Source organism: Amphibalanus amphitrite, unplaced genomic scaffold (genome assembly GCF_019059575.1).
Source record: "Amphibalanus amphitrite isolate SeventyFive unplaced genomic scaffold, NRLGWU_Aamphi_draft 000015F_arrow, whole genome shotgun sequence".
Classification (NCBI taxonomy): Eukaryota; Metazoa; Arthropoda; class Thecostraca; order Balanomorpha; family Balanidae; genus Amphibalanus; species Amphibalanus amphitrite.
This window is the reverse complement of record NW_024881511.1, coordinates 1,351,053-1,377,062: the sequence shown is the minus strand read 5'-3', so window position 1 is coordinate 1,377,062 and position 26,010 is coordinate 1,351,053. Positions and strand designations below refer to the sequence as shown.

The window sequence follows — 26,010 nt, the reverse complement described above, 5'->3', positions numbered from 1 at the left end:
TCGGTTACACACGGAGGGCAGGGTCGCGGTCACCCGGTAGGCGTTCCGGGACTGGCGGTGGGCGGGGCGGGGCTCACGGAGAAGACAACCCGTCTGGCTCGGACACCGCGCACCTCTGCTCACACAAAGGACGACACGACCGGGACAAAAGCGCCGGTCTGGAGAAGGGTCGACAGACACGGCACGCCGACAGGGTCACAGGAGCGCAGCCGAGGACATGAAGTGAGCAGGACCGAGCCGACGGCTGGGCCTGGCCGCCGACCGTCACTGCACAGCGGCGCACAGGCACGGAACTTGACCCTTGGGTTCAGACGACCGTGAATTTCCACCCCGAGCGGCCGCCGCCCGCCCGGTCACCCATGGACCGGCCGGGAAAGGGCCCGCCCCGGTAATTGGCCGGCACCCTCTGTGAGCCCCATTGTCACCGGTCCTTAGTTAGTCACCGGTACGACAATTGTCACCGGTCCTTAGTCCGTCGAGAATGGCTCCACTGCGGCCACATTCCAGCCGGGGACACCCCACGCAGACGGGCGGCCGGCCGGGCGGCGCCAGCGCCCGGCCTTTTTACACAGCGCCGAACTGAAGTTCAAGGGCGGTGGACTGCGGCCGGTGACATTGACATAGGAGAATACCGTCGACTGAGTCGGCACTGGCCAGGGGAGAGGGCGGCCGAACTCGAGGGCAGTAATTCCTACCGGCTCGCATACCACTCCAAACGATCACATGAACGTCTGTATTAGTGCGCTGGGAGTGCGGCACCGCCCCGACAAATAACAGTTGCCACCTCGACGGCAGTTAGCGTTGGTAACAGGTGTCGCCGTTTTTGCACGTCTGCGGGTGACGTGTATGTGTGTGTGTGTGTTGAGGGGGGAATGCCTGTGCGTGTGTCCATACATAAGCTGTAGCCGCAGCCGGCATCCGTAGGTATATCAGAGATTTTAGGAAGTTTCATTTCGAAACGTTAATTGGATGGTAATCGACGGGCCCAATAGTGCCGCACAAGTTTGGCCCAAGTTGCGCACAACATTGCTCCTTTTTGAGACATCACAGTGCCGCAATAAGCACTGTCTGCCGCCACCTGTACTGACACCGACGTCAGTATCAGTCACCGACATCACTGAGTCAGCAGTAGCCTCCCCTTGTCATCAACGTCAGCTCAGCGCCGCTGACTGGCACAGCTCAGCATCAGCAGGGCGCCACTGGGACATTGTCAGCTCAGCAGAGTCTGTAGTTGGGCGCAACTGAACCAGCCTTGGCGTCATCAACCCAATAGCACGGCACGGCCCATGGAAGGGGCTGGTGTGCACCCCGCAGCACTCACAGGACTTCCCCAGATAGATAAACACCACCCCGCCACCCTACCAGACGGATCGCGACCCGATCGCGGCCTGAACGAGCCGAGGCGCCTCCTCATGATTAATGAGCAGTCGGCACCGCTCAGGGGAGCGGCTGATCGGTGAGGTCTGGTGAGGAGGGGCTGCTGACAACCAGCTGGTCAAGTCAGCCGAAATACTGCACCCAGGAAAAACATCGCAATTAGTGGTCCATCCGAGTATAGAGCGAGCAGCGGGGGCGAGGTCGGGGCCAGCGCTATAATTTATATTTTGGGTGAAGCGTCCCGGCCTCGTGCTACACATTAGCCGCCCTTACCTCGATCCAATTTAAGGCGAAAATAACCGATTGGACACGGTGATGCCCGGTAAATACGAAGACTACGTGAGGTGAGCGAGAAGGGTCTCCAGGAATAGACAGGGTAGATAATAACAGACTGTTATGGGCGCGTAAAGAAAAACAAGACTTTATGAATATGGAATTACAAATGCCTTGCTTCACCTTGTTACATGCTTCACATACTTAACTTCGCATAGCGCAGCGGCGAGGTGCCTCAGATTGGGTCCGGCCTTCTGTGGGGAAGAGGCCCTACCCACTGAGCCCATGCATGAGGACAGGGGAACGAAATGAGATGCAGCTGAACCAACCTGTACTGCACATGACGATGAAGGTCTGGGCCTGCCGCCGCACGTCCGGCACTCGCGAGGACGACAGGTACCGCTCCAACGACAGGCGGTGCAACAGCGGGTCCAGGAAGTCGTGTGACGTGACGGCGTTGATCTCCCACCGTAGCCGGTGCAGCACCAGCAGCTCCCAGTCCTGAGAAAGAAAAAGAAAAGAATGTGGTCAATCGAACATGTAAGAAAACGTTGTGGTGGATAGACAAGACCTTTCAGAATTGTGTGGAAGTGTGGGGCATGTAAGGTCAAGGAAAGACATGAATAATAGTTACTATCTTTCTCATGCACCGTGATACAGAGTACGGTTTTGAAATAAAATCAGCTCTGCTTCAGTTTCGCTCAATTCGCATCACAGCCGTGTCGAATCCTCTGCCGGCTTCGTCCGGGTCCTTTTGAGGCGGCGCCGTCGCGGGAGGCCACATCAGACTGCCTCAGCGTAGCAGCCGGACGACTCACTAACCTTGGTCTGAACACCACCCAGCCCCAGCCCGTCGACCGACAGGAGAACCCACCCGGCGACCCAGACAGGTCACCTAACCAACCGACTTCATACACTTCACGTGTGACCTCACGTCACTGAGGTGACGGTACGGAACAGGGTGGGGCTTAGTGGTCCTACATCCCTCGGGTCGGGAGGACCACGGTGCGATTTTGCATCTCTAGTTGGTCAGTGACGCCTGGGGCCGAGGTCGGGTGACTCAGCGGAGCCTGCCCGAGGCCATCGACATCGAACAGCTACTCAAAACACATCGCAACAGCGACGATCGAAGAACATCTGACCACTTTTGCAGTCCTTTTGATCGTGATGATATGTTCCATTCATTGTAGCTCGTAGTTCCGCCTTTCTGAGATGCACTGGTTGTCCTGGTGGGTCAGCACAGCTCAGCATCTCCGTGTGGGAACCGGGCCCGTCTGCTATACGCGCCACTCCGCCAAGGCCAGAGCCCGGCGGCCGGCGCACCGCGACACACCCGTCAGTTCACCATGCCGGCGGTGGGCGGTGGGAGGTGGGCGGTGGGCGGTGGGAGGCAAACGGTAGACAATGACGGTAAAGTCACACTGACGTCTCTATCAGTGCTGAATTGAGAACGGTTGAAACAGTACATAGAAATGAAACAGTAACAGTAGAAACAGATTGAAACTGTACAAAAAGGAAGACTCGAGCCCGAGGCTCAACTCTATCGCAGTTTGGATCAGCTTCGGTATCATCAGCCCCTTCCGTTTTACTTTTAGTTTCTTCAGAATCGTTCAGCAAAATAGGCACTACGCTAGAACGGCAGCGTTTGGTTTAAACTTTAAAGCATCGCTGAGCCACGCTGGATTTTCGGCACCCCGCTCGCGGCCGGCCGGTGGTCGTCAGCTGCATTGCTCGGCATGGGAGCCGGCGGCGGCGGCGTGCCAGCCTGTGCAGCGGCGCTGGAATCCGGCTGGACCGGCTCGTTTGAGCGCCGCGGCCCGCCCGGACCGGGCCCGCAGTGCGGCGGTGGCCGACGGCGACCGGCGCCCCGGCCCGGCCCGGCGACACCACTCCGGCCGTCAGCGACGGACATTCGCGCGCCAAAGGTGCGCTGCCGCCGGCCACCGACACCCCGCCGCGCCGACAGGGGTACTACCGGCAGGACGGTCAGCCGATCGGATTGGATCGGCTGCCTCTCCGCTATCGGGGCGCCATAGATCAGGCAAAGTCCGAGCCTGTCCGAGCCGCCTCCAATAAACGGGTGCCCGAGCTATTAATCCCATCCCGTATCACCGGTATGCGGCGTTCTCACGAAGGCCGTGACGACATTAATTGTGCTTCGTCAGAGCAGCCTTGGATGGCGGATGCCAGCGGACGAACTCCAAACAATGATCACAAAAAAACGGACACAACTCGACAGGCGCAGCCACTCGTATTCTTTACTGCACGGGAAGATCTGGCCATTCTGTTTAGTGAATGAGACGCATTGGTTCTAGGTGTCAAAGCATCATTAGCTACACGTTTTTCCAGCATTAAAACCCTGTCGGCATCCCTTTAACTGAAAGCGACTCCAGAAACGATGCCCAAAGTACCAATCAGCTTCATAATTACGGCAGATGAACTACCCCAAGAAAAATAAGCCTCCCTTCCCCAGAGACAAATGGTTCGGTCAGCCAGACGCCGAAGAGGAGGCCGGCTCCCCCTTTTCGAGGGATCCGATGGCCCATTTCCGCCCGTCTTCGGGGGCGAACGCAGAGGGTCTTCTCGTTCTCTGTCAGTGGACGGAGGTTTCCGGGAGGCCTTCGGTAGGAGACAGTAACCCGGTTTACATAGCATTTTTGACGAGGCTCTAGCTCGTTAATTTGGCGATAATTTCGATGCAGTGGTCTTCAAATATTTAGAGGGGACCATTTTGTAAATTGTTAAGCACCATTGGCATCTTTTGCAACATCACGGACGGAGATATAAGCTTGCAACAAACCCTATGTAAACGCGTCTAGTGACCAGCAGGAGTAACTTGGGAGTAACCACTAACCAGACAGCACCACCGGCCAACGATCGAATCGCGGTGTGGACAGGCAACTGTCTATTTATCAAACAACAACTTCACACGGCGGGCTAAGGAAGACGCCCGGCTAAACAGTCGACTCCAAGGAGTCATAAACATAAACAGTCGAGCGGTTGACGACTTCAGAGACAATTACAGAGAACCTTGGAAATGACGCTGAACTCTTGGCGCGGCGGTAGGGTTGGAAATGATAATAGAGGCGGCAGGGGAAGAGTCGTGCTCGTGACTGGCTGAAGGTCGGGCTCTTCTGGACCGCGAGAGGACGGCGACCGGTCAGACAGAGACACCGCTCGCTTCGCACCGGGTACCGAGTTACCACCTTTGCTTCTTTAGCCCAAACATGTGGACTTTACTTTAAAATCATTGAAAAGGGGTGAATGATAGGTATTGCAACGAAATACGCTGGTAGTGCGTTAAGTACCCGAGTCAGGCCAACAATATTTGAGTCAAGGTGGACAGCGCCCGCCAACAAGGGTCCAAAGAGGGGGCTGACACAATGACATACAATGTATGTCTGCCAATGTATGTCTGCCGGGTTAAACGGTCAACGGAAATACCAGCCCTCACTCGAAGCCTGAGGTTATCCAGCTGACGGGCCACTCATTCCTATATCAGACGGGCAATAACAGAGGGGGCTGCAGAATGTAGATATCACAGCATCAGATAGACGTCAGGCAGAAGGCACACCACAAAGGCCAGAGCCGCCCAGGTTGGGCAGCCTGAACAAAGGGAATCAATTTCGTGCCATCATGGGGAGTCCCAGGCACGTCTCACTCATAATGAAGCCATAGATCAATCATGAGTTTATTATGCTGCAAGCAGATCTACACCTTCGAAGACAGTGACTGGATGTTTACTAGTCCTCAGAACATCCCAGTGCCAAGGCAGTATCAACAAGCGGTCCCTACATATAACTCAAAATGTGTGGTGCCGGTACTTCCGAAATACAAGTCCGGTGGAGATCGATAGAGACAGGATATGACATCAATGACAAAGCTTCCGTGTTCATGTGCACCAGCCACAGCAACTAGGTCGGTGCCGTTCCACCCAGTGCGACAGCGAGCAGAGTTGAAAGCTCCCAAAGCTTCGTAACCACGGCTGGATAGTTCCAGACCTAAAGAACTGGTGAACAGGCCGGGCGAAGGGCTTGACTATAAATTGCTAAAAGCCGGCGGTTTAGCCTTCATTAGCGTCAAATTACATCACCAAGGGAGATTGTCATTAGCTGAGGTTGACAAGCCTATACCTAGCGTCGAATGTCATCGAAAAGGGCGAAGTCGTTAGTTGAGGCTGCCTACAGGGCAAAGCAAAGGGCGGAGTGCCAAAGTCATGGCGACCTCGAGTCTCGACATCCAGACACGTCGCGTGTGTCTGCAGCGGTCCGGCGATCTGGGAGACCCGTCCGGGGGACCTCAGCGGCCCTGTTCGCAGTGACAGCCCACCTCTCACTTCCCCCGCCGCCAGCCTACACAACAGCTGCGGCACAAACACATCAGTTCACCGGGGTAGCAACAGAAATGAGCGCTGTCACTAACCCACAACTGTGTTTCCTGTAGGGGAACCAAACGATCAGCTGTTTTTGGCCTCCCAGTTCCCACAAAAAAGCGGCATCATGTTTTGTCAGCTGATGTTTTCGCACCGTGTTACTTATTCATTTTTTTATATCTCCAACCACCTCAAGCGGTTCCCACTCCTCAAGCGGTTCCCACTCCTGTTATTTCAGAGGGTGATCACTGACCACACTATGCACCTCCAACATTAAAGCAAGACTAAGCAAAGCATCTACTAGTTCCAATTGATCTTCTTCTTCTTCTTCAGGCATTCGTTTGAGCTAGCTGGGTGCTCACCGTTCTGAGACTCAGCGATGGCGTCACGGCATACCTCGCTCATTTAGCCGCAGAGGCAGGGAGAAGGATGCTCGTCATCCCGAGCCATGCACCAGCCCGCCATGCACTTGCTGCACCGATCCAACAGGTGCACAGTGCACACAGTGCAAGTGTCTGCCTCCCGCGGCGGCCGGCACGGACCAGCACTGAGCGCGGGCGCCGGGTGCGACGGACCCCCTCAGACAGACATATACCGTGAGACAGACATCCGGCAGGCCGGCCGGCGGCTCCGTCCCGGCGCGGCCCGGCCACAGCCGAGCCGCGGCCGGCCATTCATTCGCCGGAGCCAGACGGGTCCCTGTTTATCTGCTCGCCCGGGGAGGTGACCTTGCAGAGGGCGCTGTGAGTCGCCGAGGCTGACGTCAGCGTCTGTCATGGGCAGGCGGACTGCTGCAGCCGAGCCCGACACGGGCTCATCGGAGACAACGTGCCGGAGAGAGAGGAGCGGCTGAGGCGAGCGGGATCACTGGTCGAGCCCTGCACGAGACATTTTTTGAAATGGATAACCGGCAGGAAAAAAAAAACTCAACATCGAAATTACCTAGTGCGTCCAAAGTCACTAACTATGTAAATCAAATTATATGTAAACGAAAACTGGGTTCTTTCCGACCATATGTTTACCTCCAACCATCCAGCGCAACTGACCTTTTAGTTGGACCCTACAGTAAATTATATAAACGTCACATCAAATAGAGTCGGCCCGTGTGCCCTGCCCCCGATCAAGCCATGTCACGCGCCGTGGGTGTCAGTGTCGCCGGGCTGGGCGTGCCAGACAGAGTTCACTGACCCTGTCAGCTGTGCACCGACACGGCTGGCTAGTGTCTGACTCTGCCCCAGCCCCCGGGAGGTCAGAAGGAGACACTCGACGACACGGAGCGTCAGAGGATGGCCATTCGAGCGGCGAGCACTGCCATATTTCGTCTGTATGGTAGGGAGACCAATCCGAGAAATTTTAGGGAAGGTCCACTCCTGACTCCATCTCTCACTCGCAACACTGCATGGGTCGGGCGGCCAAAGGCGAATGTCAAGTGAAGGCACCCGTTGACGAGGGTTTAGTGTTCCAGTAACAATACGGTGAAAGTCACCGTTGCGTCCTGTGGCGAGCTTGCAAGCGCAGCTCGAACCGCGGTCAGGCGGGAGTGCCACTTCCTCCGGCGAACATGTGATAAGGCGGCCAGAGTCCGGTGCCGGGCCGCCGGGCGGGGGGCGGGGGGCGGGCAGCAAACAGCGCCCAAAGCCCTCCCCCCACCCCCCCCCACCCCCCACCCCTACCTCCGAGGGATGTGTCAATCGTAAGATTAGGGCTACTTCAGGGGGCATGTGGTCGGTGACTTCCCGTGCTTTGAGGGTCACTGGGGTCGCAGCTGCCGGCCGGAGAAATTCTTAACTTTTTTCAAACATAAGGGATACGCCAAAGAAGCAGAGCAATATTGAGCATCGCTAAGGAGACTTACAACTCTGCGTACGAGCCTAGCGATCATCAAAATAACATATTGAACTAAGATGCAGGCGTTATTTTTTTCCGAAAGCCCACCTATAACCTAATCGAAGTTGTGTCTTGATTTCTTAAAGTGGTGACATATTTTGACAGCCAAAATTTAGTCGTGCAAAAGAATGGTGCACATATCTACACGTAGCTTCAGAATGCAAGTTAAGTTACCAGATTATGCAGTGGATCATTGCTTTCTACCTGCCAAGCATTCCTCCCCCGGTCCTCAAGCCTTTTATATATCAAAAATCCCGGATAGCAAATATGTATGTAACTATTAAACAAATACCATTTACATAACGATGACAGATCATAAGCATGACAAATCAATATCTAGAAAGGGTAAGTGCACCATAAAAAATCCAACTAAATGCGATAAAAGTTCTCTCTGATCTTTCAACGAATGCCAAATTAGTTCAGAATCCTTTTGGCACACTTTCCTAGCATATGAACTCAAATAAGGTTACTAATATTTAGGTTAACTTTTTATAAAAGTTTTATTGTACAGTTGTATTGTATTTTGATTGATGGACAGCTTTCATGACTTTTTTACAAGACTGCACCATTACTGGGCATCTGCCCGTTGGTGTTTAATTGAAATAAACAATAACAATGAACAATAAACACATAAACTTCCTGCACACAAATATACGCAGATCTCCTTGAAGAAGGCTTTAACAATTGCGAAGCGGATCGATTTAAATGAAAAAGGAGCATTTAACCTAGAGATGAGTGGAAGCGCCCTGCACCATATGGGGACTAGAAAGTGGAAGCCTCTCCGCACTTAAAGCAGTTACACATACCAGGAGAACGGTAAAGAATTTCGAGACACCGTCTTCGAAGACGGGAGCGCACACGCACGGTGACTATAAATACACACGGTCGCACATGGTCATAGATACGAGCGCATAGTCATAGCAAACATCAAATAAAATATAATGGTTCATTTAGAAGGTGATGTTTTCAATTACTTGCATATGTTAGCAAAGTACGAACTTTGTTCCGGGAAATAGCCTAACGGACATTTCGATTGCCCCTCCCGGTTGCACCTTCGCGCGACTGAACGCGCAACTGAACAATACGTTTACCCTCGACAGAGTGAATCCGCCAGCGCCGAAAGGAGCATGTTGAGCTGACCTTGATGTTTTGCGCAGGTGAAACGCTCAGCCCCAGTACAGGTCTGACCGCTACCTAGACTGGAGGTCAGCCACCACCAGCTGATCCATTGTTGCAATGCACGCGCCCATGGTTTCGACTGCCCGGGGTACGGCTTTCATGAGCCGCCTGGCAACACGAGGCGAGTCGCGCAGCAGCACAAGGCGGCTGGACACGCGAGTCGAAAGGCTGACATACATAACCGTGGACCGTGGGAGGCAAATATTGCAAAATCAGCACACAGACATGCGACAGAGAGCGACAGGAAAGATTACATACGATACAATGTCTACTGTGATTTTTGGGACGAAATGTAAGCGTATAAATCTAGTAGCTAAGTCATTATGCTCACATTAAGAGTCGACTTCATGAATATGCTTCTTGAATACGTTAGTAAGTGAAGAGTATAAAATAGGACATTGGATACTCACAATAATGAGTCCGGTCGTGATGCTGTTATCTGCGCACTGCACCAGAAAGTCCGCCGTCAAACAGCGAGTCTCTTTTAGCTTGGAGCTGATAAACAAGCATACGGCTCCCAACAGTTGCAAGTGGTCCTTTTTCACGCTCGTCACACTGAGAAATCTGTCCAGTAAGTTGATTGCCAGTGGGAGCACGTCACTTTGGCATTGTTGCTCCTCGCATACCTACGAAAAGGGGAGAGGGGGGCATTCGTTAGTCACATGTGGTTTATCAGTTAAAACACACGTTAAACTTATGCAAACGAAACCACATTAGAAAGAATCAACACCAAAATCATTGCAACAACAATGGGATTAAGTAAGCATGGTTATTGCCTATTTGGCTATTTCACAGTAGCAAGAGAATAAGGATAGGAATTAGGATTCACACTTAAATAGTTTGCAAGCTAATTCCACTTACCTCGACCATCCAATAGGCCAATATTTGTCGCATTCGAGGAGTTATTTCGTTTTGTACACACTTGAAATACGAATTAGAAGGAAGGTAGACGTTTTCAGTATCCAGCAGGTTCGTCAGGACTCGACGATCGTTGACGAGAACCGGATCTTGAATGGCCTTGCAGCCCTGTTCCGCTTCAAACACACCAGTCTCGCAGCAGTAGAAACTTTCGCCAAAGTCACTCGTCATACCTTTCAATGTTACAAATAAAGTTTGATTAAAACTAATCCAGAACTGGTGTGCAATTTGGCTTTACTAGAATTCCGCGTTTAGCCAACAGGCGACACCCTCCCCCCGACTGCTGGGAGCCGAATGCCGCCGCCGACTGGCGCGTCCACAGCTGATCCGGGGCCCTCGCCGCCAGGCAATCAGCTGATTCGCCGCCGTGTTGTCAGCTGATCGTCGCGGGAACCCTGCATGAGGGCATGCCTGAGAACGACTTTTTTCCGCCAACGGGCGGCTTATATGACGTGGCAAACAGGTGAATGCTAGCATATGTTGGGTAGCCGAGGCTCCTGGCGGGATGTCGTCTGCCACCTGCCAAACACTTCTGTATGAAAAGGGTTTACGAAGAAGTGAAAAACCGAAAGACGGTTTCCACAAAAAGCGGCCGTGCAGCGAATGACAAACCAATACATCAGTCAATCGGCCTGAAAAAAATCAGCAGGGGCACTGGGTGGAGGCCGAAACAGGCACCAATCTGTATTGACCTCGGAAGTGGTGTTCGAATCTGTATTGACCTCGAAAGGGGTGTTTCGCGAATTGTGGTCAAACTCAAAACTTACCTAACGTTTCTGTTCCCGTTTCTCTTTCGGTTGTTGAAAGTTTATGGCATTTCGGTCGTTTATACATATGACATGCCCGGTTCAATTATCAGAATGTATTTACTTTTTAGGTACCTGGTACGCTTTGCATTAAATGATAAAATCAGATGAGATTCCGATTGTGAATTTGTTTCCGGTGATCGTAATCTTGGGCCTGAACGGGAAGACTATTAAATGCCTATTTCATCATTAATATTGGAATGAGAAACAAACCATAACTCTGAATACCGTATTTTATCCCGCACCGTGCTTACAACTGCTTCACGTGCAAAGAGAGAAAATTATCAGATGTCGTGCAACTGATTTGTTAAATATCTAGACGATTAACAAACTGTTAAACGTCTAGTAGACAAGTCGTCTAGTCTGGAATATGTCGTATTTTTATATAACATGTATTTTTATCTTCAAGTGTCCGAAAGATATCGGCGGTACGGTCAGTGGCGGATCCAGGATTTTCACTGGGGAGGGGCTGCAGGTCATAATTGGGCGCCACGCCCCGGATGGGCGCCATAGTCGCATCGTATTGGCGCTGAAATATTGGCGCCCAGTGGCCCTGACAAGAGGCGCCCAGGATCAGTATGTACAGTGACACCACACGATTGGAAATATCGGTGCGGAGCGTACTGAAACGACGTTATTCGACTGATTTTTGCATCCTAGTCCTAGTATGCGGCACTCCGATGAGTTGCGAATTGAAAATTGGCGCCACTGCGCCTTCGGCGCAGTGGCGCCAGTTTTCCTTGGGTGGGGGCTGCCAGCCCCCGCAGCCCCCCCCCCCCTGGATCCGCCACTGGGTACGGTATTAAATTATTAAACCGCTCGTAGGTAGAAAAATATTTTAAACGTCTCGCTTATCGGCTCGACGCTTAAAATATTTGTTCCACCTACTCCTACTCGCGGTTTAATATACGAGTATAATATCAGCCTCACCCAGCCCAGCTGACGCTTATGAACTTTGACAACGATGACTGTCCTGATGATATCCGGAGCTGCTCCATATCCCTAATCTGTGCCTAAAGACCAAAAAGAATTGCATTGTAAACTTTAAACGTTTAAACGTATGGTAAAGGCGAAGTCGTGCCTAAGTGGCATCTGAAAAAGAGCAACGTTTCCGAAACAGCGAGCGCTTAATTTGTAATGCAAGCAGCCGACGCACTAGACCTGTCGTCAGGTCAGTCTGAGGTCTGAGATAGCGTTTTCATGCTTTTGGGGGGAGGGGGGGCAGCTGATGGCTCATATGAACTGACGAAAACAAGTGGTCTGAATGGGAGATGGTCGGCTAGAACAAGTTTCCCAAGGGCTGCTCACCGACGATGTGAGCCATCGTCCAGGAATTGGATCAGAAAGTGATCAATGATTTTTTTTGCCATGAGATGAAAACGTAAGACTTATATTGCCACGAAGACTCATACAGACTGATATGAAACATTTATATCGTCATGTAGATTGTACAAAAGGAAGGAAACGCTCAGTTTATCAATCTTGGCACTCTAAGAACAACTTTGAACATTTTTATTTAACACAATTAATTTAGTCACTTTAATTTCTCACGCTGCACGTATATGATAAAGACCTCTAGACGATTAATGAGTTATAAAAACAAAAGTGCATGTTTGGGCTGAATCTATATTTCATTCTGTTTAATTTCTATAAGTGCATGCTTAAGTCGGCATATCTAACAGTTAATCATTCATTAAACATTAAACCGCGAGTAGGTAGAACACATCATTTAAACGTCGAGCCGATAGGCGAGACGTTCAAAATATTTTCTACCAGCGAGTGGTTTAATAATTTTATCCCGTACCGCCGATTTCGGGCGCTTAAAGGTGAAAAATACATTTAATATAGAAATTACGACATATTTCAAACTAGGCGAAATGTGTACAAGATGTTTAACAGTTTCTTAACCCTCGCCGGACCTATTGGTTTTCTACATACGCGCCGGCCGAGGGGGGGGGGGGCGGGTACGACCCCCCCCCCTCGCCGTTTCGCCCCTGGTGGAGCTAGCGCGTCGCGGAAAAAACGAGCGTGTGCTCCGTTACGAGACGCAGAGATTGGTATCCGATTTTAAGGTCCTAGGTCAACCGGTGACCTCTGAGGTCAGGTAAAGTGCCCCAGGGTACGGTTCAGTTTTTGGTGAATAACTTCGCAAAAAACGGCCGCAGAGCCGCGATTTTGGCAGCATCGTGTTCGCCTCGCTCAGGCGCCTCGAATAATATACTTTTTGTCCGGGTCAGGTCAACTTGGGGTGTTGACCTCAGGTCAAGGTCAGGTCAGCACCCCCAGGTCACGAAGTTGGTCGAAAGAGGTCATGTCGCATATCATTCGATTCGGCAGGTCTTCCTGAGTCCATTGGTGGCTTTCTCGACTCGCTAGCTCAATTTGATCAAGAGTTATTGACGAAAAACTAATATGACCTTGATGACGTCATAAATGACGTCACGCAAGGTCAGCATTGCAAAAGTGACACATCTAACCTTACAAGGAGTGCATCAAATCACGATTCTGTGTGCTTGAGATAGTTGGAGATCGTTCCCGGCACCAGAACAGTAGTTTTCATTTTTCCCCATTGACTTATAATGGCGAGGTCACGAAAATGACCTGACCTCATATGACCTTTAGGAAAAATCCGAGATATACAACTTGTGAGACTCATAATGGATACTAGGTCCTGCAAGTTTCATTTCCCTGTGACATCTCCTCTGGCAGTGAGGGCGTTGCAAAGTTGCGACATCTGAAGACCGTGCAGAGGTTCACTTATGACGTCATAGGTCAGTGACCTGACCTGACCCAAAAATGCGGTTGGTTTCAAAAGATGCGGCTTGGATCAAAGGTCAGGTATGCCAAGTTTCAGCTCTCTATCGCCAGCGTGTTCGGAGCTATCGCGAAAAAAACCTATGGCGGGGGCGGCACCCCCCTCGGCCGGCGAGGGTTAATCGTCTAGACGTTTAGCAAATCAGTTACACGATATCTGATAAGTTTCTCTCTTTGCACGTGAAACAATTGTAAACACTGTCTACGCCTTACGGTGTGGGATAAGTGATAACTATAATTAGTGCTCTTAGCTAAGCATCTCTTGGCGGCGCTCTGACCCCTCACTTGGCAGCGTCCATGCCAGTGACCAATTTTGGTTGTGCGGAGTAGTGAGCTCGACGCAGTGTCTATGAAGAAAGGATAGCTAAAATGAAAGAAATACCGACAATGATTCCACAAACTTTTTAAGGCTCGTCCTTACGGTATCAAAAAAAAAAAAAAACTGAATGGGAAGCTTTCAGTTACCGGCAGCTGTGATTCGCTGAGCTATCAACCCGATATTGAAGTTAAACTGCATCTGTTCAGAATGATGAAACTGCAAACCTGTAGATACGCGATACGGCAAAAAAGTTTAAATACCTACTTTAATCAAATAACATATTTCTTTGGGTAAGATAAAAGCAGGGCCTTACTCACATAAAAACATAACTTTTACCTATTTCACTTCATATTTACATAGATTTATATATGCCTCTGGCTTTTTGCATTATTTCCACAATAAATGTCACGCCCCTCATGCATGCCGATAGGCTGTGCACACGCGGCCTGTTTCCGGCAGATATTCCGGCGACAGGCTGGCGCCTCGGCGCGCTCCACATATCGTCAGCTTCAATGCCGTCACTTTATGTTCCGCTGTGATAGGTGTTGATAAGGCGTGGTGGGTTGGCGGTGGCAGCGGCCCGGCAGCGCTGTATGGATGTACTATCAGCTGTGGTGTGACACTCCCCCAGCAGGCTACCGAGTTCAACACTCTAACCACACCCACCGTGTACGCCCATATCCACAGTCTACGTCCATATCCACAGTCTACGTCCATATCCACAGTCCACACCCATATCCACAGTCCACACCCATATCCACAGTCCACACCCATATCCACAGTCTCCGTCCATATCCACAGTCCACATCTAGCACCGCGCAGTCCACCTACACACTGGGCACCGAGACTGACGCACATTAAATTTCAGAAGACTTGTTATTAATTTAATTAAAAAGTGGCCTCTCGTGCGTACATATGTTCCTGCTTTACTGTCTGCAGCCTTCATTTCTTAATATGCATATAGAAAGACAATTACTCTGATGTTCGTTTTGACAAGAAGTTATTATGCATCTAATTATCTGGCTAATCTTCAGGACATTTTGGTGAGTGTGTCATAACAAAAGCCTCCTTTCATAAGGCAATGCCAAAACAAACAACTAAAACGCATTAGTACTCAGCACCAATCGTAAGTACGCTTGTGCCAGTTTGCACTTCAATACCAAATGGGAAATTTCGAAAAATCTGGCACTTCATCCACTGTAACTACTTCTACTGGAGGGGACCGTAGGATGTGACCCAGGCTAAACATCAGGAACACGCTGGTAATTCGGAGTGCTGAACCCACCACTGTTCAACGATTCATCGCCTTCATCCAACTGATCTGCTGGCATAGGCGGCGGAACGGGGAGGGCGGGGAGGGCACCGTGCCCCCTTTTGATTTTGGCATTTTAACATTAGCCCATTGGGCGTTGCATGGAAAGAATGGGACCAAAAGTCGGCAGTGCCCCCCCCCCCCCCTTAACTGAAGGTGTTCCGCCGCTACTGCATGCGTGTAGGGTCACAAGGTCTACAAAAGTCTCAGTGATCACTGATCACAGCTATTGTTGGTCCATGGACAGACGCGGCGTCATCATCGCTGACGTCAGGTCCGTCTGAGGCCTCTGAGATCGTTCTGCGACCTGGCCGGGTGTACCTACCGTCCGTACAGCCCGGTCGCAGTGAGCCGTCAGTGACAGTCGGGTCGGGTCGGGCCGCCACGCCGGCGCCGCCACCCCCCCTCCCCCCCTCCTATACCGCCTGTCAACAAACCGACCAGCTGATCTCACCGGGGCGGGGGCGGGGGCGGGGGCGGCGGCGATAGTCGCCAGCTAGCAGGCCACCAAGTGCGCTGCCAGTCCTGAAGGCCAACGGCTCAGTGGCGAGCTCAGTTAGATACATTGGGAGGGACTAACTATTAGTAAAGTAATCTTGGGACAAACTAGCGATTCGACTCATTTCTGGCCATACTGCAGTAGCTTGCATTGTAATAAAAGTTAACGTACTTTGAAACGGGCAATCGATTGTGGGCACTGCTTTTTCTAGACCCGCCAGTGAATTTCGCTCAAATGTTTGGTCCTTAACCCTCGCCCTGGCAGGGCATTTTTCATAACACGGCCTGGAAGGGGGGGGGGGTCGATGCGACCCCCCCCCCCCCCACTCGCGATTGGCTCCTATGGCACCTAGAAACACCAAATTTGGTAGGTAGGTGGGCCCCCTGGAGTTTCCGCCTCTGTGCAAATTTGGCTGCTCTAGGTCACTATTTAGGGGGATTTTGGAGGTATAAATGTAAAAATTTCGCTAAAAACAGGTCAAAAGTTTTTCGCTTATAACTTTTGATCTAATTAAGAGAGAGCAAAAAAAGCACCAGTGAACTCAGCACGTCAAAGCGCGCTGAATGATGTACTTTATTGCTTGCTTAAGTGTACTTAAAGTTTTTCTTAATTATTAAGTAAGCTTTAATTAATCAACTAAGTTCAAGTTAACCAAATTGCATCATATTGCATATCATTCGATTCGGCTGATCACCAAGAACACAATCACACCATTTTTTTAAGCTCTAGCGTCACCATGTGCCAAGTTATTGGCAAAAACGTCATTTGACCTCAGTTGACCTCATTTGACCTGACCCATGGATAAGTACACCAAACAAATAAGCACCAAGTGACCTGCTGTTAATTACTGTGGTTTCAAAGCACAAAAGTGATAGAACGAAGCGGATATCTTCAGTATTTTCCGAATTTAGTATTTTCCCATAGGCTTAACATTATTACGTAATGACCTCTAACTGACCTCAGGTCAGTGACATCAAAAAACCCGAACTATATGTTATACAACTCGGTGAACTTAGCACATCCTGAAAGTTTGAAGGAAATCAGTCCAAAACTGTGAGTTGGACAGGTGCAAAAAGAAAATGTAGTCAGCGGTCATGTGAGTGTGAATGAATCATGCCGTATGGAGTGACTGTAGAGTGAACCTGATCAGTGTGTGACTGGAGGGGTTGCCCGAGGCATTGTGTCAGTAGTACTGGGAAGAATGATGTGACGGGGAGCCAATTGGATGAATGATTGATGACGTGATATGACGTGATGCCCCTGTATAAATGTTGTGTGCGTTCGTGTACCGTGGAGTCGTCGTGGACCGCTAGACCTGAATAGAGTCTACCAAAGTGTTGCCCACATTTTTTCTTCTACATCTTCTTCAAGCTATTTCGGCATTTCGGCATTATCATGGACACACCGACAGAGACGGGCGCTGTGGTGCAGGGATCTGAGCAGGTCCGGATCGGAGCTGGACTCGATCCTCGCCTCATCGACGAGTACGACGGGAGCGGCGACGTCGTCGAATGGCACACGCAGGCGTCACTGCTCTGTGAGTATCGCGGTGTGTCGGCGGCGGAGGTGTTGCCCATGCGGCTGAAAGGTGGTGCTTTCGCCGTGTGGTCACAGCTGTCCGCGGTGGACCGCCGGTCAGCAACGGCGACACGAGACGCCTTGTTTAAGGCGTTCGCCATGGACGACTTCGCGGCTCACACAGCATTCGTCGCACGTCGGCTAGAGCCGGGGGAGAGCGCTGATGTCTTCCTGGCGAGTCTGCGCCGCTATGCTGCCCTGTTCGGCGGCGTGACGGACCGACAGCTGGTAGCTGCCTTCGTCAACGGTCTGCCGGCGTCCGTGGCGGACACAATCCGAGCAGGAACCAGGTCAGAGCAACTCAGTCTGGAGAGCACAGTCGCCCGCGCGCGGGCGGTGCTTGGTAATGACCAGACGCAAGCTGTGGCGGCGGTTCACAATGATCTGCAGCGGCGGCAGCGACCGAAGCGCCCACCTCGTCCCAGACGCTGCTGGACGTGTGGGACTGAGGGTCATCTCGCCGCGGCCTGCCCAAACGCCTCGGGGGACGTGTCAGCGCGAGCACTGTCCCCGGAGCAATAGATCGCGTCCTCCCTGTGATCCAGAGCAAGGTAGACGGTCGTCAGCGGCGTGTATTGGTGGACACTGGTTGCACAGACACGCTCGTGCACAAGGATTGTTGTGAGCAGTGGACACCGCGGACGGTGATGATGAGGACTGTGAACGGTGGGTCGTTGCGGTGTAGTGGGACGGCCAAAGTCACCATGGAGTGCCAAGGCAAACGAGTGACGCTCGCAGCCTTTGTTGTGCCTGATCGTCCATTGGGAGTGGACATGGTGCTGGGCATGTCGGGCATCACGGCCCTAGGTGGCATCAGCCTGAGGACGCCGACAGACGGACATGGTGCTGGGCATGTCGGGCATCACGGCCCTAGGTGGCATCAGCCTGAGGACGCCGACAGACGTGCGGATCTGTGCGGCGGCGGCGGCTGAGGTCGACCCCCAGGGGCTGGCGCTGGATGCAGCAGACTTCTCGGCCCGGTTCGAGGCACAAACTGGAGAGTGGACGGTGGCATGGAAGTGGGCAGACGGGGAAGGCCCGGAGTATCTGCAGAACCAGGTCGCCCAGTATGCTGTGCCGCCGGAAGCTCGACCAGCATATGACGCCGAGCTGGAGCTGTGGATCCGGGAAGGATGGCTGCAGCCGTACGACGAGCGGGTGGATGGCCCAGTCCGAGGTTTAATTCCTCTGATGGCGATCCCGCAGCCAAATCAGGACAAGGTGAGGCCTGTCCTGGACTACCGTGAGCTGAATGGTCACATAATCGCACACACTGCAGATGCGGACGTTTGCGCCGATCAGCTTCGTCGCTGGCGGCGGCATGGCGCTCGCATTGCTGTAGTGGACTTGCGGAAGGCGTACCTTCAGCTCCGGTTGGATCGGCGGCTGCGACCGTACCAGACGGTGGAGGTGCGAGGTCAGAGATACTGCCTGACTCGCATCGGATTCGGCCTGAGCATCGCACCGGCTGTCATGAAGGCCGTGGTACGAGCCGTCCTGCTCCAGGATGAAGTGGTGGCCCGAGGAGTGCTGCCTTATGTGGACGATCTCCTGGTGGACGAAGAAATCGTCAGCGCGGACCACGTGGTGGAGCACTTCGCCCGGTACGGCCTGGACTGCAAGCCTCCGGAGCGGGCGGCGGAGGGAACACGGCTGCTCGGACTGCGGGTGAGTGCGGTCGCTGGAGAGCTGTGCTGGCGTCGTGACAACCCAGTGCCGGCGCCCCCGGAAGTGCTGACGCGTCGGGCTGTGTTTGCTTGGTGTGGTCAGCTGGTGTCCCATCTGCCAGTGGTGGGATGGCTGCGACCAGCGGCCGCGTGGCTCAAACGGCGCGTTAATGCTCTAACAGCAGGATGGGACGACCCAACAGAGGACGTGGGGCTGCGCGGGCAGGTCGATCATGTCGTGGCCCGACTGAACGACAGTGACCCGGCTCGAGGCCCATGGCGGCTGAAGGGGGACAAGTTGGTGGTCTGGACGGACGCTAGCTCTATCGCTGCCGGTGTCGTCCTGGAGGACCCCGAGGGTGGCGTCGTGGAGGATGCGAGCTGGCTGCGGCCTGAGTCGAAGGCGGCGATGCACATAAACATGGCTGAACTGGACGCGGCGCTCAGCGGCGTGAACATGGCGATCGCCTGGGGCATCACCATCATCGATCTCTGTACGGACTCGGCTACGGTCCACAAATGGATCGATGACGCCCTGACCGGCCGCTCGCGCCTGCGGACGAAGGCACACGGGGAGATGCTCATCCGCCGGAGGATCGACGTCATCCGTCAGCTGGTGGAGGAGTTCAACCTGAGGCTGACAGTCGTCCTGGTGAAGTCCGCAGACAACCTGGCGGATGCACTGACTCGTGTGCCAAAGGAGTGGCTCCAAACACCGGACCCAGAGCCTGCCGCACGGCCGGTGGCTGCCGCGGCAATCGCGGACCCACGGTCGGATGTCGACCCCGCACGGATACGCGCAGTGCACGAGAGTACTGGACATCAGGGAGTCCGTCGGACCCTCTGGTACGTGCGGCGGAATGAAGACGCCCGTGCCACCCGGTCGGCAGTGCGCGCCGTGATCCAACAGTGTGATGTGTGCCAGTCCATTGACCCAGCACCGGTACGTTGGCAGCAAGGGTCACTGAGTGTGCCGCTGACGTGGGAACGGCTGGCGATCGACGTTACGCACTACCGGGAACGGTCCTATCTGACTGTTATTGATTGTGGACCATCCCGGTATGGAATTTGGCGACTACTGCGCCGGTCAGATGCGGCTGAGGTGACGAACCAGCTGGAAAACATCTTCCTGGAAAGAGGCGCGCCTGCAGAGCTTCTGCTGGACAACGCCACGGAGTTCCGCAGCCGCCGGATGGCGGCATTCGCCGCGCGGTGGGGCGTTCGGCTGCGCTTCCGGGCGGTGCACGAGGCGGGCGGCAACGGCATCGTCGAGCGCCACCATCGGACAGTCAAGGTGATGGCAGCCCGACAAGGCTGTACAATCGGGGAAGCAGTGCACCGCTATAACGCCACGCCTCGTGACGGAATGCATCCTAGCAGCGCTCCTGCAGCGGCTGTCTTCCAGCGCGCTGGCCACGACCTCCCGCTGAACATCGATGAACCCGGCCGAGCGGTGTCCGAAGTGGACGATGGCGTCCAGAGTGCACGCAAAGCGTTCCGGGTCGGTGACGCCGTGTGGATACGCCGCCGAGGTCAGCCGACGCGGTGCACGGACGTGTCGCGGCGGGGCGTGGTGACCCGACTGTTACCGGCACCACTGGTGGAGGTGGATGGTGCCCCGTGGCATGTGCGCTGCGTCCGACGACGGTTTGAGGAGGTTGGCGACACAGACAGTATGAGTGACTGTGAGTCCGAACCTGAAGACTGCCTATCAGAGATCAGGACGCTGCGGCTGCACGAGAAGCCGTCTGGCTCGGTGTCGGGGACGGGACAGGACACTGACCCCCCGCCTCCCGAGCCGCCCGATACGGGAGCATCGGTGGAGACGAGTGAAGATGCAGCTGACGTTCCGAGTGAGACGTTCAGCGGTGCACGGGAGGACGCTCAGAGTGAAGTTACGGAAGCCCAACGAGAACGGAATGGCCAAACCGTACTGCGGCGTAGTACACGTGTGAGAACAGCCCCGGAAGAGCTGTATGGACAGAGTGTGCCAAGCGAATGTATCGATGTTGATGATGAATAATGATGATGATTACTGATAATCAGGTGGAGGTGTAGTCAGCGGTCATGTGAGTGTGAATGAATCATGCCGTATGGAGTGACTGTAGAGTGAACCTGATCAGTGTGTGACTGGAGGGGTTGCCCGAGGCATTGTGTCAGTAGTACTGGGAAGAATGATGTGACGGGGAGCCAATTGGATGAATGATTGATGACGTGATATGACGTGATGCCCCTGTATAAATGTTGTGTGCGTTCGTGTACCGTGGAGTCGTCGTGGACCGCTAGACCTGAATAGAGTCTACCAAAGTGTTGCCCACATCTTTTCTTCTACATCTTCTACAGAAAATTGAAATTTGACCATGACCTTGTACCGGGTTTTCTGACCTGGTGACCTGACCCAAGGTTACCCGGACCTGAAATTTTCAGGTCATATGTAGAAAGGTTCCCCATAGGCTGTGCCAAATTTGGCGGTGCTTTCGAAAAACCTTAGGGGGGGGTAGCATCGACCCCCCCCCCCTGCCAGGGCGAGGGTTAATTGCTAAAAATTAAATGTGTAGGTACACTGGACATTATATTTTATGATGTCAAAAAAAGTAATTGCCGATACTTATTATCATACACAAAATGATTCCCAGCGAGATATGTATGCATTCAAAATGTGTCACTAATTCACTACAACGTATTAGATGTCCTCTTTCTAGGCACTTAGGCCACACAGTGCCTGCATGTGTGGCGTGCAGTCTGCAATACCCCTATGGCCTATACCCAATTTTCCTGTGGGGCGTGAGGGTGCTCTTGTTTTATAACGCTGCCTCGCGTCTTTTGAAGAAAAAAAATGTGCAAGACGCCGTTTCTTTCGTTTTTTCCTTTTTGCTTTTACCTATTCCATTATTTCAACGATGTAAAATACCATTTCCTAAGCAAACACCTTTTTTTACCACGAAATCCACGGTTAAAAAACTGCATTAATGACACTATTCAAATAAAAAATCAATATCAATCATTTTTAAACCAGTAACTAAAATATCATGTCAAAACATTTAGACTGGTAAGAGCAAGGTTTTATGTGTTACAGATAAAATCGCGTTATGATAAAAGAAAAAAAACGCTCAATTCATGTTTGTTTTAGGCAGTGTGCCCATCTGACCGAAGGTATATGTGTTTTTATCTTGAAATTCCTTTGGAAGCCGGTGAGTGAAGATTCTATAGTTCCTACGCCAGGCTCATTTGTTACGCCTGACTTCAAAGCGGCCTCACCTGGTCATAGCGCATGCTGTGATGTTATGACCATCGTCAATTTGACTCCATCCACCTGCTATTGGTTACGCTTCGCTAAATTTCTGCAAGGCCATCTTTCCGCTTGCGCTATCGGCAATCGGCAGTTGGCTTAAGATGAAAATTATCACGCTAGGTGCTGATGAAGCGATGGCTGTGCACTGCTGCTCACCCCCACCCCCAAACCCCACCCCGCCCACGTGCCCCTGGGGAATGGGTGGGGCTGAGGGGGGGGGGGCGTGGTTTGGTGGCTGGTGCTCAGTGGCCGAAACCGGCCGAACGATCGCAGCCGATCAGGTCGTTCTCGAACACCGCCCTCACGTATTCATCAACAATTGCTTTCTTCAAATTTTATCTCTTCATACAAGGCTCAAAACATTATGATATATTGCCTGACAGAAATATGACTTTGACTGTGACATAGAGTATTCTGAATTGATCTGGAGACATAATTCATAAAAAATAATAAGCCATGTGTGACCTCGAATGACATCTATCTCGATAGAAGCTGATATGGTTGGTACAGATGGATTCAAGTACCCGTATCACCCTCTTCCGCCTACGCCGCATGCTCTCAATGAAAGAAACAAAAACTAGATAGACCGCAAAAAAATCCACTCGGATGTGATAATTGATATGCCTATAGGTATGTTTATAAGTAATGAGTTGCTATCAATTACTGAGCGTATAATCGATGATTTTATTTGAAGAGAATGCTATTGGTGTCCCGATCTGCAACTTTGATAGGTACTCATCGCTGTGATGAAAGGTTCAACGAAAATATGCATTTGAAAAAGCCAAGACCAGTTAACTGGCGCATGAGATGCGGGTTTCATCATCTACTCTGGCGTCATCTACCTTGCACGCAAATTTGGAAATACACATAAGCATACACCCTGGTTCATCAAAGCATCTTTGCAGCTAAGCATTCACCAATGGCAAGTAGCATCAACTTCTCTGCGATTAAATGCCCTTAAAAAGACCATCAAAGGTCATGACAACTTCTCAACAGCGATCGAACATTGACGGTGAGACTTCTTTCACCATGTTCCGGTAAAAACTCGTCCGGTCCCGATAGCGTCACAGCCGCCGCCGCTCTCATCTTCGTTGCACGGCTCTGTGCACTTCAGGGACCAGCTGATGATTGCCCCTCCCCCCCCCCCCCTCCCGGGGCCGGGTCATTGCCCGGGCCATCAGCTGTCTACCGTCTATAGTGTCTACGATAGGAGGGCGGCTAGCACACGAGACAGGCTCCCATGGCATGAGAGCCAAGAGCGGTGTGCTCAGTGCTGCCACTACCGCGTGGCCGGGCTAGGCCGGGCAATCAGTAACGTTTAACGCTACGGTTCCCCATCGGTCCAAAAGAGCTGGCTGTTGATTGGATAGGTATATGCTCTCATCCGCCATCTTTACTTCTTCAAGGAGGATGGTGATGCTAGCGTTTCCATCACGACTAAAATGCATTGATAATAAAATGGGATAGATATATTTCACCATCTTATCGTAGTCCCATGTTTTATTTTGCACCTACTCTAGTATCTGCATGATACAATATGGTATCAGCGGTGCCTGAAATTGTGACCAATGCACACACGCGTTTCAACAAAAAAAAAATTTGCTCTGAACAACATTTAACTACCAGCACGAGCAACTGTAGTGTGTTGTGAAACTTCATTTGTGAGTTTCAGCACGTTGGAATTTTAAAAGCCTGTGGTACAGTTTACGATCCAAATCACTCCCGGGGAGGGCCACGCCGGAACACGCTGCTTGGAGCTCCGTCAAGGCCAATCCTTCTATTATCGGCCTCGTTTATACGCCTAAATGACAGGGTTTCTGTGCCCTTCATTGTCAATCGCATCAATTTCAAGTGTTTACTGGACGGCTAAATGCAGTTTATAAGATAAGCCGGGACCACCACGACTTACAATTAAAGAAACCCTTCTTTATCTCAGCGACAATCACAAACAGCCGACCAACAAACAATTAGTCGGACCTTGGCCTCTCTAATCACAGCGATTCCGGCTAAGTGTCCATAATCATACATGGAACGAGAGATAAAAGCACTATTTCCGTCCCTCTTTTTGATCGCTTGTATATAATGAAATACACCCTTCTAGGGTTTTCGTAGCTAGTATAGCTTTTCAGATGAATGGATCCATCGAAGATAAATGGTCTGTCCATGAGCCCATGGGTCGATTTATACCGAAGGCATCAAAAGCAAGAGTCTTATGTGATCGGCAGCATCCGATTTTTTCCTCTTTTTAAAAGCTACCGTTTTTCGCAGATCGAAGAAATAATGATCACTGGATTAATATAAAAAACGATATCCGAGAATTGCATTGAAATAGAGAAATGTGTGTTTTTTTCTTACATTATCTTTGGCGTTTCAGCACCGCGCACTACGCCCGCCTAATCGCATCCATGTGGTCATCTAGTTAGCTTTTGATGGGCTGCCAAGGAATGGATGTTCATTCTTATTTCTCCTGTCTCTTCACAAGGATTGTGAATGTAGAAGTTGTCAAATGTTCTGAAATCTGAATGCTTCGATTAGTAAGTTGTATAACTGGACTGAGTAGTGAGCAGTCCACTCCTCAGTGCAGTCTAGCCCTGTATAAGTCTCCTCAAAGTAAGGGTTCGTCCCAGTCAGGCTTCTCTCGATAAAGATCCGGTGTGACACTGCCGTCAGTGCTGCTCTGCCGGGGGTGGTCGCCTGAGCAGCAGATGTGTTTATTGCGGCCATCCCTCCCAGGGAGGCGGCCAGAGTCGGCGGGCGGCGGCACCCGTCCGTCCGAGCCGTACCGTTCACACGCCGAGCCCACCCCGACCCTGCGCAAACAAACAGCCCCACTCACAGAGACACACACAAAGCCGAGCAGGCGAGGCCGGGGACCACTCCGCTGGAACACCGCAGCTCAATCCGTCTCACTGGGACAGAGATAAAACGATGGACTCCAAATGGAATGCGTGGTCCTTCACTTTCGGACGCGATCGTGCGTGTTTCGTGAGACACCACCGGCCCTCGCACAGCTTTAGAATAGGTTTTATGGCAACTATACTTGTCGACAATCAGCCTCGGATTGCTCTTGTGTTTCACACAGGTGGAAACGAGGCCGCAGAGATCAGTCAGCGGTTTGCTGGCCCGGAGACCCGACTCTGCTTCACTCCGTAACGGTTTTAGACGGCGATCAGTCCCAAATAATTGGATATCTCTCGATAGTCTGCCAATCCACACGTTTGACTATTTTTCTCCCGTCTTGTATTTTATTTTCCTCTTTACTGCTATTATTGGCCACTTCCTCCACAATACTGATGCCATGGTTATTGGTTGTTACAATAGAATAGGGTAAGTTCAAAATACAGAAATTCAAATATTAATTGATAGAATATAATGACTACCATGTCTCATACCAGTGCCTATGTCTATGCCTTTACATGCGAATTAACCATTGAAGAAGCCCATTCATACATTTACCATGCCGACTATTTCTGTCTTTTCGTTCATCCAATAGGTATGTAATTCAACGTTAGACATCATGCAATGAAAGACTGCAAGCATGCGGCGGTGGACGATGGTCAAGATCAGTTCAAGGTTGAAGTGAGTGGTTTTAGAGAAGCAGCTCTTTTTCTCCGACGCTCGCAGGCGGTGAGCAATGCAAGGTATTTCCGGTTACCTCAGTGGTCACCACTGCGACCGGTCAGACCGGTGAGAGCCGGCCGGCTGTCTCCGCTGTGA

General features: G+C 51.7%; 1 protein-coding gene across 2 annotated transcripts in view; it reads right to left on the bottom strand.

Annotated features, from left to right (window-relative positions):
- Positions 1-26,010, bottom strand: part of LOC122385874 (G1/S-specific cyclin-D3-like) — a 109,269-nt gene that overhangs the window by 8,507 nt on the left and 74,752 nt on the right. The window contains exons 1-3 of one of the 2 annotated variants that reach the window (XM_043374493.1): positions 9,950-10,358; positions 9,499-9,714; positions 1,980-2,151 (exon numbers count right to left, since the gene is read on the bottom strand). In XM_043374493.1, coding sequence (XP_043230428.1) covers positions 1,980-2,151; positions 9,499-9,714; positions 9,950-10,177 — 616 coding nt within the window. In that variant the 5' untranslated portion in view covers positions 10,178-10,358. Of the gene's footprint in view, positions 1-1,979; positions 2,152-9,498; positions 9,715-9,949; positions 10,359-26,010 lie in introns of those variants that run through there. The other variant, XM_043374483.1, reaches the window with a different exon arrangement.